This window comes from Salarias fasciatus, chromosome 5 (genome assembly GCF_902148845.1).
Source record: "Salarias fasciatus chromosome 5, fSalaFa1.1, whole genome shotgun sequence".
In the NCBI taxonomy this organism is placed as follows: Eukaryota; Metazoa; Chordata; class Actinopteri; order Blenniiformes; family Blenniidae; genus Salarias; species Salarias fasciatus.
Genome location: NC_043749.1, coordinates 10,679,002 through 10,692,612, shown reverse-complemented (window position 1 = coordinate 10,692,612; position 13,611 = coordinate 10,679,002). Strand labels below are relative to the sequence as shown.

The window sequence follows — 13,611 nt, the reverse complement described above, 5'->3', positions numbered from 1 at the left end:
GCAGGTGGGGTTTGTACGACTTTAGTTAAAATTAAATTAGGTTAATTTGAAATCATATCTTTGAGAGAGACATGTCCCTTTAAAGCAATTTATTGAAAATAGCAAGGATAGCATGTGACAGACACAGACTGGCGTCGTCACACTATATAATACAGAATTCATAGAATTAGTTAAGTTAGAACTAGAATAAGTTCCTGATGAACCAGTACAGCTAGTGTCTGTAATGTTTGTTTCTGAAGGAGGAGAGGATACAGCTGTCGCTGGATGAGCAGGCTAATCTCAATTTAGACCGTTCTTCTTCAGACAGACTGCCAAGTTGTGTTTTTACACGCTAAAAACCTGGCAGTGTCCTTTAACTGAAAACACTTGATAAAACTAAAACCTACTTACCAAAAGCATATAGAGAATTCCTAAAAAGTGTAGATAAAGTTATACAAACATTTGTAAACTTCCTAAAAGATTCATAGATGTATTTATTAATATTACTTATTTTACTTTATTGTGTTGTATTCATATTTTAACTTGTACTTCTATCTTTTCTTTCCCTCAAAAGTAGTTCATTAAAGAAAAAGTGACGGACTAATACCACGACAAGTGTGTCCAGCTTGCTAAGAAAATCTTAAAGTTTTAAGAAAAGTTGGCTGCACAGTTGCTCTTCAAAGCACGTATTCAAGCATTCAAAACAGTATTTACTTTAAAGGTTACATGCATTGCTGTGTGCTGTACTGTGTGCTCTCTGTGACTAAAAACACAGACAACGTACATTATGACTTTAAGTCACTGTTTTTTTCTGCAATATTGAACAACAAGAAAAAAGGGAGACGTAAGATACCAAAGTTTAATGTTGGTATTTACCAAAAAAATGCAGTTTAAAGGTACACAGGCAATAAAACATCATGTATGTTTTAAAAGTCCATTTCCAGAATGGTTTATCCCTTTTATTCAAATTAAAGTCACTGGAAGGCAGCAGAAACTCCACCTTCCTGTTTTCCAGGTAGGAGGATGTGAATTCAGAGTTCAGACCAGAAGCAGAAGCTGACGAAACAAAATGTGGAAATGTGGCTCAAACAAGTCAAACTCTCCTCCGATTCATTCTGAAAAGGTTTGTTCAACTCTTAAATAACTTCATTCTCTTGTACATTGTACTTATGTTGGAATTACAATATTGGTGAAGCTGTATTTGACCAAAAATGGCCACTTTATCTAACTAGACTTTGAGGTTCTTTAAAGAACATATCGGCTAGGTGAACTCTCACAAATGAAACAATCTGTTTTGAGCAGAAAAGTTATGGTGATGAGAATCCAGAGCGTGGGAATTGGACCAACAAGACTGAGCATGTGTTGTCTATGATCGGCTTTGCAATTGGCCTGGGAAATATTTGGAGGTTTCCTTATCTGGCTTACAAGAACGGAGGAGGTAACTCTTTGGCATCATGTTGAAAATAAAATTCAAAGTATGTTATTGTGACACTCTAGAATAAACATGTCTTTTTCCCTCTGACCAGGTGCTTTTCTTATCCCATATTTTCTTATGTTGTTTTTTTGTGGAATACCTCTTCACTTCCTGGAATCTGTCATTGGTCAGTTCTGCAGCCAGGGGCCAGTCAACGTATGGCGAGCAGTACCACTCCTGCAAGGTGAGCCTGGACGCCAGATCATGAACAACGACACATTTACCCACCGTGTATCATGGAACAACTGAGTAAACCGGTGATTTTAATGATGTATTGAGTAATGACTTATCAATTCCTTTCTCGACGATGGCTTTTCAGGGTCTTGCTAAGTGGGGAATAAGGGGAGATGTGTGCATGTTGTCTCATTTGATAATCAATCAATCATTTGTTAAGATCAGCCAATGAAGATTGTTTTTAGCCAACTAGAAAGCGCAGAAGAGAAGAAAGCATACTTTTTTTTTTTAGTATTTATAAAAAGTGAATGTTATTTTTTGTTCTATTCCAGGTGTTGGCCTTTCAATAGTTGTTGTAAATCTATTAATGTCGATCTACTACAACGTCATCATCGCCTACAGTCTGTGCTACATGTTCGCCTCCATGCAGAATCCTCTGCCGTGGTCCGACTGCTTCAGCTGGGCCAACGAGAACTGCAGCAAAACTCCTAGAGGTACTTCACTTTTATTTTCCTCAAAAGTTTTATAAGTTGTTTCCATCATGTATGCACTGTGAATTGTACTTTCTTAAAGTGAATGAACCCTAATTTGTTTCAACTTCGTGATTCCTTTGGTAGAAGCATTAAAAATCTTTTCTTTCAGTGTACTGTAATGGATCCAATGATTTATTGGCTAACTGGACACAGGGAAACAACAGCTGCTCTTCACTGAACTCCGTTCCAGTGCAGAGTCCAAGTGAACAGTATTGGGAGTAAACATCTCCGCCATTCAAAATTATCACATGTGCCCAAACATGTACTGCTGAGATTGTACATGTACATGTCTTTTTTGTCCCTTGCAGCATTGTGGTTCTGCAGAGATCAAGTGGTCTTGATGAAACAGGGACAATAGTTTGGCACCTGGCTCTCTGTCTGCTGCTGAGCTCCATACTTGTTGCTGCGACGCTCATCAGAGGCATCAAGTCATCTGGCAAAGTATGTTTACATCCTGCTCACGTCTCCTTTCTTCTTTCAGAGTGACAGTGTGGAGCACTCAGTGAGTCAACCACATTCATGAATCTCATGTGTCCAACCCATCACGGGACACGGTTTTAAAATTTGAGCGTCTGCATCACACTGTCAGTTCACAAGCCTGGAGTTCATAGTTCTGATTTTTGTCTTTCCAGGTTGTGTATTTCACAGCAACATTTCCATATCTAGTAATTCTCATCCTGTTGATCAGAGGTGTGACATTAGAGGGAGCAAAAGATGGAATAGATTTCTACATTGGTTCTCAAAGCAATTTGACCAAACTTGCCGAAGGGCAGGTAAGGACCCAACTTTTCAAAATCTATAAACTTCATTTTCACAAGTCCACTGTGAGCACTGAGTGAAAAAAAAAAGATCATGGTGATCAGATACTAGAATCAGCATTAAGTTCTTGTCTGGTACAGTGTTGAATTCTCTACTTGTTTTAGACCTGGAAAGATGCTGCAGTCCAAACCTTTTACTCCCTGGCTGTTGGATTCGGTGGATCTACAACTCTGTCTTCCTACTGCAATTTCCACAACAACATGATGCTGGACTCTGTCATTGTGGGATTTACTAACCATGGTACACAACTGAAGTTTTGCTTTGTTATCCAGAATCCACCACAGATCCACCATCAGATCTCTGCTCAACACTTTAAGAGATTTATTCTTAGATATGGGAAGGTTGATTTTCATAAAATAGAGCAATAAACGTATACACTGAATAATGTGTGAGACCATTTTCATTGTTCTCTAGCTACCAGTGTGTTTGCAGGCTTTGCCATATTTTCCACTTTGGGACACATGGCTCACGTCTATGGAAAACCTGTTTCAGAAGTAGTACAAGAAGGTCTGTCACCTCTACCACACATTATCTTTTTTTTCACATCAAAATATTTTGACATGTTTTCTGATCTTCTAACCACTTTTTCTTCAGGGTTTAGTCTAGTATTCGTCGTCTATCCAGATGCTCTCAGCAAGCTTCCGCTCTCCCCACTGTGGTCCATTTTGTTCTTCTTCATGCTCTTGAATATCGGCTTGGATTCTTTGCTTGTAATAATAGGTTAGATCTTTATCTGCTTTACTGTTGTCTTTTAAGAAAATTATTAATTCCATTGGTAACAATATGATTGAACAGTAGCTCTTCTTTTATATCATTGTGAAACCAACGGTATTCATTATTGCAAAATCAATTTTGCACTCATCACTGAGCTCAGTCATCTTATTATCATCAGAAACGATTTCCACCTGTATGGAAGATGCCTTCCCTGAAAAGTTAAAATCCAAGCATGCCACAGTGACTGCACTGTTAAATGCTATCGTCTTCCTCTTGGGCCTTCCCTGCGTTACACAGGTAGAGTAGGTTTACAAGAGGTGATAACAGTAGAAATGTTCGGCAGTAGTATCCCACTTCACTTCATTATTTACACAGGCAGGAATATACTGGGTATCCCTAATGGACCAAGTCGTTGGAGGCTGGGTGATCCTGATTTTGGTTCTGATGGAGATCATTGGCTTCTGCTATATATATGGTAAATACATGTTGGCATCCTGACACTAACAAAAAATTTGGTAAAAAATTCACCAAGAATTTTAACCCTTGTTAGGGTGTGTTCAGAGAGAGGAGCACAGTGTATTTCGTTCCACTAAGCTAGCAGAGCAAATCTGAAGAAGCAACACTTAGCAGAAAGAAAAATGTCTCACGGGCAGACATGCTCGGTTTGGGCAATACCGTCACAAACGAGCAGCTGTTGTAACTGCGTGACGTTGTACAGATAATTTGGTCTACTTCTACTTCATTGTCTTTCACCGTTTGACTCCACACAGCAAAACTATTTAATACGTAGTGTTTTTTTGTGTTGGTTGATTCACTTCATCTTCACATAGGATTCAATCATTATTATCCCATCATTATTTCTGTTTTACAGTTTTACACTTGAGATAAAAACAATGCTTTATTTATATAGTCATCATTATAAAAGTAAGTCTGAGAGATCTTTTCATCTATCCCAGGTGTAAATAGTATCATCAAAGACATCGAGATGATGATTGGAGAAAGGAGCTTCTGCTTCTGGCTGTTTTGGAGAGCTTGTTGGTTTGTCATTTCCCCCGTCGTCACAATGGTGAGTATGATTTTATTTTTTAGCTTGATGATGTGCCACCTGAAACTTGACATATTTATTTATTCTGTTGTATATCAAGTAAGTATGATTTAGAAGGTAAAAACAGTGTAACATGGATTCATATTTAGTTTGAGAAGTGGAACAATAACATTTAGGATACATGCATATCAAATCCAGTGTTTTATAAGAGTCTATTCTTTCTCTCTGTCTTTAAGTATTTTACTCTTTTTTTCGGGGGGGGGGGGGGGGTGAGATGTTTGCATTTAGCTTGAAGTGTCAAATGTGGTTGACCTAAGAGACTGACTATAAAAATCAAATGATTTAACAGTTTTTATTGCAGTGATTTGCTAACTTCAGCTCCACCGTGAGACTGCAGAGTATTTATGTAATACCGTATGACATTGTATTTTTCTGTTTGCTGCTGCCAGTGACTGTAAGATGTTATGTGAACCTTCAGTCAAGAGTTAATGGTGTTACTTGTTTGCATTGCATCATGATCATGCATTTTCATGCGACTTATCAGTACATCAGTGTCACTGACAGCATCTACATTCAAGTGTGTCTTTGGCTGTCTTGCGTAGGCGATCCTGGTATGGTCTTTTGTGGTCCTCGTCCCTCCCGTCTACGGAGAGGTCCAGTACCCAGCCTGGGGTCTGGCTTTGGGCTGGTGCATGATTGCGGCCATTCTCATGTGGATCCCACTCGTCGCTGGCTATAAGTTGATCAGAGCAGAGGGAAACCTGTGGACGGTGAGAAAGACGAGCTTGGTTGTCGATCGGTCCTGCATGTGTCGGTGTTTTTAACCCAAACTGTACCCGCAGCGTCTGAAGTCATTATGCGCTCCGTCGGACAAGTGGCATCCCTTCCTGGACATCCACAGAGGGGAACGCTACTCGGAAGAAAACTGCAAAACTGCAAAACAAATTATGTAAAGATGTCAGGAAAGGGATTAGAGACAACAGGGCCTAATTAGGTCAGTTAAAGTTTATTTACTATTATGTTGTATAAATGACATAGTTCGAACAATTATGGACCTAATGTTGCTCACAGGTTATAGACTCACTGTACGTCATGTGTTTACATGAGTTTTCTTTGAAGCACCAAAGCTGTTATCTCTGAAAGGTACTGAGGAAGTCAAACACCATCTACCACTGCTGTGACTGTAGGCGTGTGTGAAGGTTGTTTGTGTTATTTCAGGAGACCAGTATCATAATCCACAACACTAGTAGCAAAACTATCTCAAGCTTAGTGACACAGAATGTTTTTCATTTATAGGTTAGACAGCCGGAAACTGTCCAGGAGATTGATAGACTTTTTTCTCAATATCCACCATTTATGAAGACTGTAAGCCCAACCTGTTTTCATACTCTTTGGATGTGAACTCGAAATGTTTACAGAAAAATCCTGATGTATGTAAAAAATAAAAAAAGAAAGAAGAAGAGAAGCTTAATGTAACATTTCACCAAGAAAGTGTTACCAAGTCAAAATATTCCCTTTCCACTTTTTATTGAACCACTGGCAGCTTGCATTAGACAGTCTTATCACCACAAAAAAACATTTTTTGCAGATGACACCTTACCATTGATCACCCCACAAAGCCCTCAAGCTCACACGCAGAAATCCATATTTTGATTACCATAGTAAATACAGTGCTGTGTCTGTGTGGCTTCTATATCAATTGAGCAAAGTCTGAGCTCCTGCTAATATGTAAATGGGAACATGAAGCTTGAAATCCAATAATTAAACAGAACATCTTGGAATTCACATCTCCCCAAATCTGAACAAAATCTTTACCACACACCCATTTGTCAAAATACAAGATAATCAGGCTAGATGGACATCTCTACCCTCATCTCTAATTGACTGAATTTTCTAAATTAAAGTGAAGATCCTCTCTAATGAATTACCTCCTCTCAGTGACACCGATCAGACAGATGAAGGCAAAATGTCCAAAACTCAATGGTTAAATCTACTTTCTGAGCATTCTGAAATTACAGCTCTGAATCCAATGAAAAAACTCGGTTATTTATACAATATGAAGACGTCCAAGTCACCAAACCATGCTGTTTGCCTCCGACCATATACAGTATATACACACTCACCGGCCACTTTATTAGGCACAGCTTGCTAGTACCAGGTTGGACCCCCTTTTGCCTTCAGAACTGCCTTAATCCTTCTTGGCATAGATTCAACAAGGTACTGCAAACATTCCTCAGAGAGTTCGGTCCATATTGACATGATAGCATCATGCAGTTGTTTGCTGCAGATTTGTCGGCTGCACATCCATGATGCGAATCTCCCATTCCACCACATCCCAAAGGTGCTCTATTGGATTGAGATCTGGTGACTGTGGAGGCCATTTGAGCACAGTGAACTCATTGTCATGTTCAAGAAACCAGTCTGAGATGATTCGAGCATTATGACATGGTGCGGATTATCCTGCTGGAAGTAGCCATCAGAAGATTGGTACACTGCGGTTAAAAAGGGATGGACATGGTCAGCAACAATACTCAGGTAGGCTGTGGCGCTGAAACAATGCTCAGTTGGTACTAAGGGGCCCAAAGAGTGTTAGGAAAATATCCCCCACACCATTACACCACCACCACCAGCCTGAACCCTTGATAAAAGGCAGGATGGAACCATGCTTTCATGTTGCTGACGCCAAATTCTGACCCTACCATCCAAATGTCGCAGCACAAATCGAGACTAATCAGAGCAGGCAATGTTTTCCCAATCTTCTATTGTCCAGTTTCGGTGAACCTGTGTGAATTGAAGCCTCAGTTTCCTGTTCTTAGCTGACAGGAGTTGCACCCGGTGTGGTCTTCTGCTGCTGTAGCCCATCTGCCTCAAGGTTCGATGTGTTGTGCTTAGATCTTGACCAGGTAGAACTTTGAATTGTTTTCATTGTGTGGTATTTGCAAATGAAATCAGTTCCTTCTATTCTCTTTGGATTATTTTTCTTGTCCCAAACAGCTCCCAGTGTTATTTTTTTCACTACTTGCCAGTATAGTTTTGATATGTGAAAGTATTCATACCAGCTTTTCAATTTTCCTAGTTACATTTTTTCATGTATTCATTGATTTTTCTTTTTTTTTCATTATTATTGCATCCACATTCATTTTTCATTATTCTTGTTTTAACTGAAACCAAATTATAATCAAACCACAGATCAGCATTCAATGACAGATTCCTAAACGCCTTTTTTTGGGGGGGGGGGTTCAGGAAACTGCCATTGTTAATTTTGAATAACATTAAGATTATCAGAAACATACAGACAAATAAGTAGTTGATATAGCTTAGCAGGTGAATATGAAAACAGTGTCGCTGCTGTTTTTCATGGTGTTGATGTGACTATAATGTAGCACAGGCGTGCATTTCTGCTGGTATCTAGGGAACGATCGTGAAATCCAGCAGCAGCCTACTTCATATTCATAGTTACATCCCACCTGGGGGGCTTCCATTCAACTGTAGTCTGTTCCTCACGACAACTGGAATTTACAAGTTAACTGCACTCAGATAGCCTCAACTAGCATTCTAGTAAGTACACTTATATCATCTCTGAGCAAAGGCATTAGATGTGTGTTGAATGAAATAAGCCTCAATGTGTTTCTTTGTGGTCCCTAATAAAAACATTCATGTGGATTTCCATGTCATGCGTTATAAACCAGAAGCTGAGTCAGTCCTGCATTACCTAGGCTAAATGGAAGCGGCAAAGTTGTTTTTCCAACTTCATTTTGTTGATTACGTTCATTTGTAACTACATTATTTTAGATTCATGTGTTACATTGCTACAGTTTGCTTGTTAGTGGTGCAAAATGAAGGTTAACACCTGAAGTGTAATTCAGTTTTGAAGTTCAACATGTTAGTGGAGCATTATTTTGATTGAAGGCACTTCTAAAGATCATGATGACAGAAAAAAAACAACAACATGGCATTCCATGAAAAAATTCCAGATGAGGATATTGGTAGCAGTAATCATGCAGCGCTGGCTACAGGAGGTCAAGGTTGATGTCCCCAAACTTTCTGACAGTTATAGACACACCAACACACAAGTTTATATGCACATCATCATGCTGCAGGTTCCTAAGCAATCCTAAGAGATTTGATTCCCGATAAACACGAATTCGCCCCTGAGCATTTCAGGCAGTTCTTGCTATCTGTCGCTACATCTCTAAATATAACCCGAGTGTCTGATACAAAATATCATCCCTGCTAACAACAGCTCAGGGCTAAAGTACTCAACGCAGTGTGAATAATGCCAACCTATTTCCTATTACAAGAGATTTACCGCACAGCCAAAAGAATGCATTTATAGTGCTTCCGTGTCCCTGTATATACTCAAGTGTAACCACACTTGTTTTTCTCTCAGTTTGAAACATTGGCTTGCCGTGTTTGATATAGAGACTCTCAAAGTGGGGAAAAGTCTTGGCCACCAATTCATTACACCCTCACCCAAAATGATCAGAGATGCAGTGGTGAACCCTGGTCCACCTCACATCCAGCCTGCAAGCTTCATCATAGCAGTAAAGACTTTGGCCCAATCCCATTTCTCTTTCTAGCCCTACCCCTTTGAAATGGAGTGCTTAGGGGTAGGGCCGAAAGTAAACCCCTCCGAATCGGGACATCCCTTCGACAGTTATGTATGTCATCAGTAGTCGCCGCTGCCGATGACGTAGGCAGATGCAACAATTGTTTGTCGAAGAAGAATGTTTGTCTTACATTTTAAAACTTTACTCATTGAGAAAATACTTACATTTATGAACTTCTTTCGTTGTGGATGCCGCCATCTTGTCGATCTTGCAGTGCTTTCTGGGAAATCTGTCATACCCAGTGGCGGCCGGTGGCGAGGGGCGGCTGCGGGAGCACTTGTTTTGTTCGCCTACACCGCGAGTGGCCGGCGGCGCTAGTTCACTTCCACATTGGTGGGAGCTCTCGTTTCCACACCCGCGCATTCCAGGCGCATTCCAAACACAGCAGATAGATGATTATTTTCAATAAATTGGTTTCTTCAACACTGCCCGCCTGGAATGTGCGGGTGTGGAAACGAGAGCTCCCGCCAATGCGGAAGTGAACTAACGCCGCCCGCCACTCGCACTGTAGGCGGACAAAACAAGTGCTCCCGCCGCCGCCCCTTGCCACCGGCCGCCACTGCTTCATACCCCTCCGTTTGGAGTGTGCCTCGGGAGAATCTCCGTTTGGAGGGGTGTATAGCCCTACCCCTTCCCCCTACCCCCTACCCCTCCGTCATAATGACAATCAGGACACCCCTAGGGGTGGGGGGTAGGGCCAAGGTGGAGGGCTAAGGGGTGAAATGGGATTCAGCCTTTGTCGTATTGACATGTGCAGTCCCCCAGAGATCAGTTCTGGGCCCTCTACTGTTCTCCCTTTCTGTGCTTCCCCTGGGATCAATATTCAGGAAACATGAGGTTCCTTTTCACTAATTTGCGGACAATATATTTATTTAAGTCTAAGAAATCTCTTCATGCTATGTTTAATCACATGAGGGATATTAAGGTCCAGGAGGATGAGTAGAGATGGTGAACCAGATCCAGCTGCCATCAGGAGGTCACTGGTGATCCTGAGCAAGGCTGTTTCTGTGCTACTATGGCCAGGGCGAAAACCAGATTGAAAGTTTTCAAACAGTTTGTTTTGTTTGAGATGATCCTGAAGTTGTACTGCAACAGTTTTATCTGGAACCTTTGACAGGAATAGAAGGTTGGAGATGGGCCTGTAGTTGGCGAAGATTGGAGGATCCAGGGTGTTTTTGTTTTTTCAGGGGTGGTCTGATGATAGCAGATTTTGTTGCAGGTGGGATATGACCAGTCAGGAGGGAGTGGCTTATGATCTTGGTGATGAGTGGCAATGCTGGCTTTCAGCAGGGCTGAGGGGAAGGGGTCCAGGGCACAGGTGGATGGCTAAATTTTTCTGATGATATCCATTCCTTACCTCTTCCTGTGTGCACCTCGGTGAAGGGGCAGAGGGGCTGGACGACCTCAGGTAGTGCGTCTGCCATTCGGGGAGGGCAGACTGCAGCGGAGGAGAGATGTAAGCGGATCATTTACTTTTTGTCTGAAGAAAGTGATGTGTATGTTGCATCTATCTTCAGTGGCCTCAGAGTGGGAGATCAGAGGCCCTAGAAGATGATTTATCGTAGAAAAACTTGTTTGGAATTTCTCAGACTGTTGTTTATGATGGAGGAATAAAATCTGGACTGAACATTTCTCAGAGCTTCTGCATATTTCCTTTTGTGTTCTCTGTATGCCTGCTCGTAAACAGTTAGTCCAGAGGCCTTGAACCGTCGCTCAAGAACACACCCAGCTGCCTTCCTCTTTCACAGCTCAGAGGTGTACCAGGGTGCTGAGCAGGAGAATGGGGCGGACTTGGATATTAAGGGGGTGTGGAGATCCAGGAGACTGCTCAGGGACTGGTAAGAGAAGCTAAAGTGACCAGAAAGTGCAAAATCCATAGAAACAAAAAGAGGAAAGAACCAAAAAAATAAATAAATAAGTAAAGGTGCTGGCCTACTGGTTACCACTACACTTCCTTTTCAAATCAGATAACCTATGATAGCCCCCTCACCACTCCTGCTAAACAGTCAGTTAATGTTCCTACTGTGATCATGCCAAACATGCTAAATGACGGAAGAGTGCAGGGTGGATTCTTCAGTGGTGTTTGAAGCTATGAGGCTCAGATGTCTCTAGATCTTTCAAAAGTGACATGATGTCCATGAAGGCTTTCACTACATAGATATGTGTCTCAACTTCACCAATTTTTTGCCCTTAATGTCGCACTAGTTATTTGTGATTGACACTCGTCTGATCCAATCACATTCTGTAGTCAGGCCGCCTCCCTCTCAGACTTGCTGTCATTTAGGAATGAAAGTGAAGATGCTGAAAAAGCAAGAGAAAGAGAGGAACAAAAAATAAAAAAGCAAGCCCTTCAGGTAGATCCTCAGCAATATACCATAGTAATAACTTTGTGACGCAGTTAGTGGACACTCCGAACGTTTTACGGTAAGACCCAATTCTAAGCCACATTCAAATTCATAAGTTGAGCGAATTTTGGGGGGAAAAAAATCAATCAAAAACATGCACTAAATCGAATTCATCGAAATCAAATACATTTTATAATCTTCTACCTCAGGAACAGTAAAATGGTTCACTTGTGCCCATAATGTTTTAATATCATCCATATGACATTTTTTAATTCCATGTAATTAACACCTATTTTCCGATAACTTAGCTGATGTAATTTTACTCATTTCTAGAGTAATTTGGCTGCTGTTATACACTGTTGAGTGTGTTGTTTCATGTCAGACAGGAGGCAGGGAAAGCAAGCACATTAAATAAAGTATTAGTTTTAAGTATACATTACTTGAGCTGTATGATTTGTATAACACTTTTTAGATATTTTAAATACATTTTTTACCCTGCAACTGCAGCCAATTATGTCTCTCATGTCTTATGCTATGTTAATCCACCTCTCAGGGGAAGGAGCCTGCTTGTCCCAGTTCAGCACTGCAAAAGAAAAAAAAAACTTTTATTTTCCTAAATATGTATTACTTCCTTGCTTCTCTATCTGGATGCCATCAGTGTTAGCACAGGAAAAGGTGCACTCGGAAACTCAACATTAAACAGCTTAAGTGAAAGATGTGTGATGATGTGACACACATATTCAGCCATTCTGTATTTTAAATGTCAATTATATTTCTACAGATCTCTAGTGAAGCCTGTTGTTATCTAAGATCATTTTAATATTCTCATGACCTTTAAAGTTAGTCAAGTCTGTCGATGGCTGCTTTTTGAGACAAGCTAAACATTAGATGCACTACCGCATCTCTCCACCAGGGAGAGGAAATGAGCCACGTGTAGTTCAGGTCCTTTTTGTATGGGATTCAACAAGAGGCGATTTATTCCTGGATCCTCTTCGTTCTCCCACCACTGATGTCATTTGCGCTTTAAAATGGTCCGGACATTTAAGCATGCTGCCAGCGCAGCAGGCCTTAACCCTCGAAACATCAGATCTTGTTCTTTTTGCTTGTAGCGATAAATTACATTGAACTTATTGAACCACGAACCACACTCTCTCCCCTCCTCGTCTCCTTCACCATGGCAACCAGGCGCAGGGAGCCAGCAGATGAACACAAACCTGTTGCCATCTCCCACGTAATACACACAGGCGCATGATGCGCCCACACAGACGAGGACACACAGACAAGGACACACACACACACACACACACACACACACACACACACACAGAAGCACACACCAAAAACAACACACAAACAGCATTGCGGTGCTATCCCTGTGGGGCCTTTCCATTGACGTAATGTATTTCTGAGGCCTCTATCCTCGCTTGAGCATCACTACTAAGTATCTAACCCCTGACCTGGTGCAGAAAGAACACTTCTTTACTCTTAAAACACACACATCAGTGTGGGACCCACATTTTGGACTTCACAAGGTTAAAAAAAGAAAAAAGAAGAAGAAGCATAAAAATACACACATAGTTCAGTTATAATAAATGAAACCTTTGATTATACATGATTGATATTTTCTTCCAATACTAATAAAGGAGCAGGGTGAAGCCAGTGAAATGCATCCATCTGCACCACTGTATGAAATGAAAAGCGGCAGAATAACTGAAGACATGTAACTGCAACATATCCATTTATCTTTCCATGCTTTCTCCCTCCAGCAGGGCGGCAGGTGTGATTAAGTTGTACAATTAGCTGTTGCTGTCTGCAGGACGTGTGATTCTTCTTAATCTTGTGAAGTTCTCGGATGCGTTAAAGCGCATATTTGAAACAGAAGGAACAAATAGTGAGAACAGGACACCATCTGTTTGTC

General features: G+C 41.0%; 1 protein-coding gene across 1 annotated transcript; it reads left to right on the top strand.

Moving 5' to 3' along the window:
• The first annotated feature begins 1,005 nt into the window (after positions 1–1,005).
• On the top strand, positions 1,006–6,055 carry slc6a14 (solute carrier family 6 member 14). Its single transcript, XM_030092160.1, has 15 exons — positions 1,006–1,102; positions 1,282–1,417; positions 1,506–1,637; positions 1,960–2,121; positions 2,270–2,378; positions 2,469–2,601; positions 2,793–2,933; positions 3,084–3,219; positions 3,394–3,486; positions 3,574–3,699; positions 3,872–3,990; positions 4,069–4,168; positions 4,650–4,759; positions 5,341–5,508; positions 5,581–6,055. Exons 1-15 carry the CDS (start codon positions 1,049–1,051, stop codon positions 5,689–5,691), a joined length of 1,830 nt encoding a protein of 609 aa, XP_029948020.1. The 5' UTR covers positions 1,006–1,048; the 3' UTR covers positions 5,692–6,055.
• Positions 6,056–13,611: the final 7,556 nt, after the last annotated feature.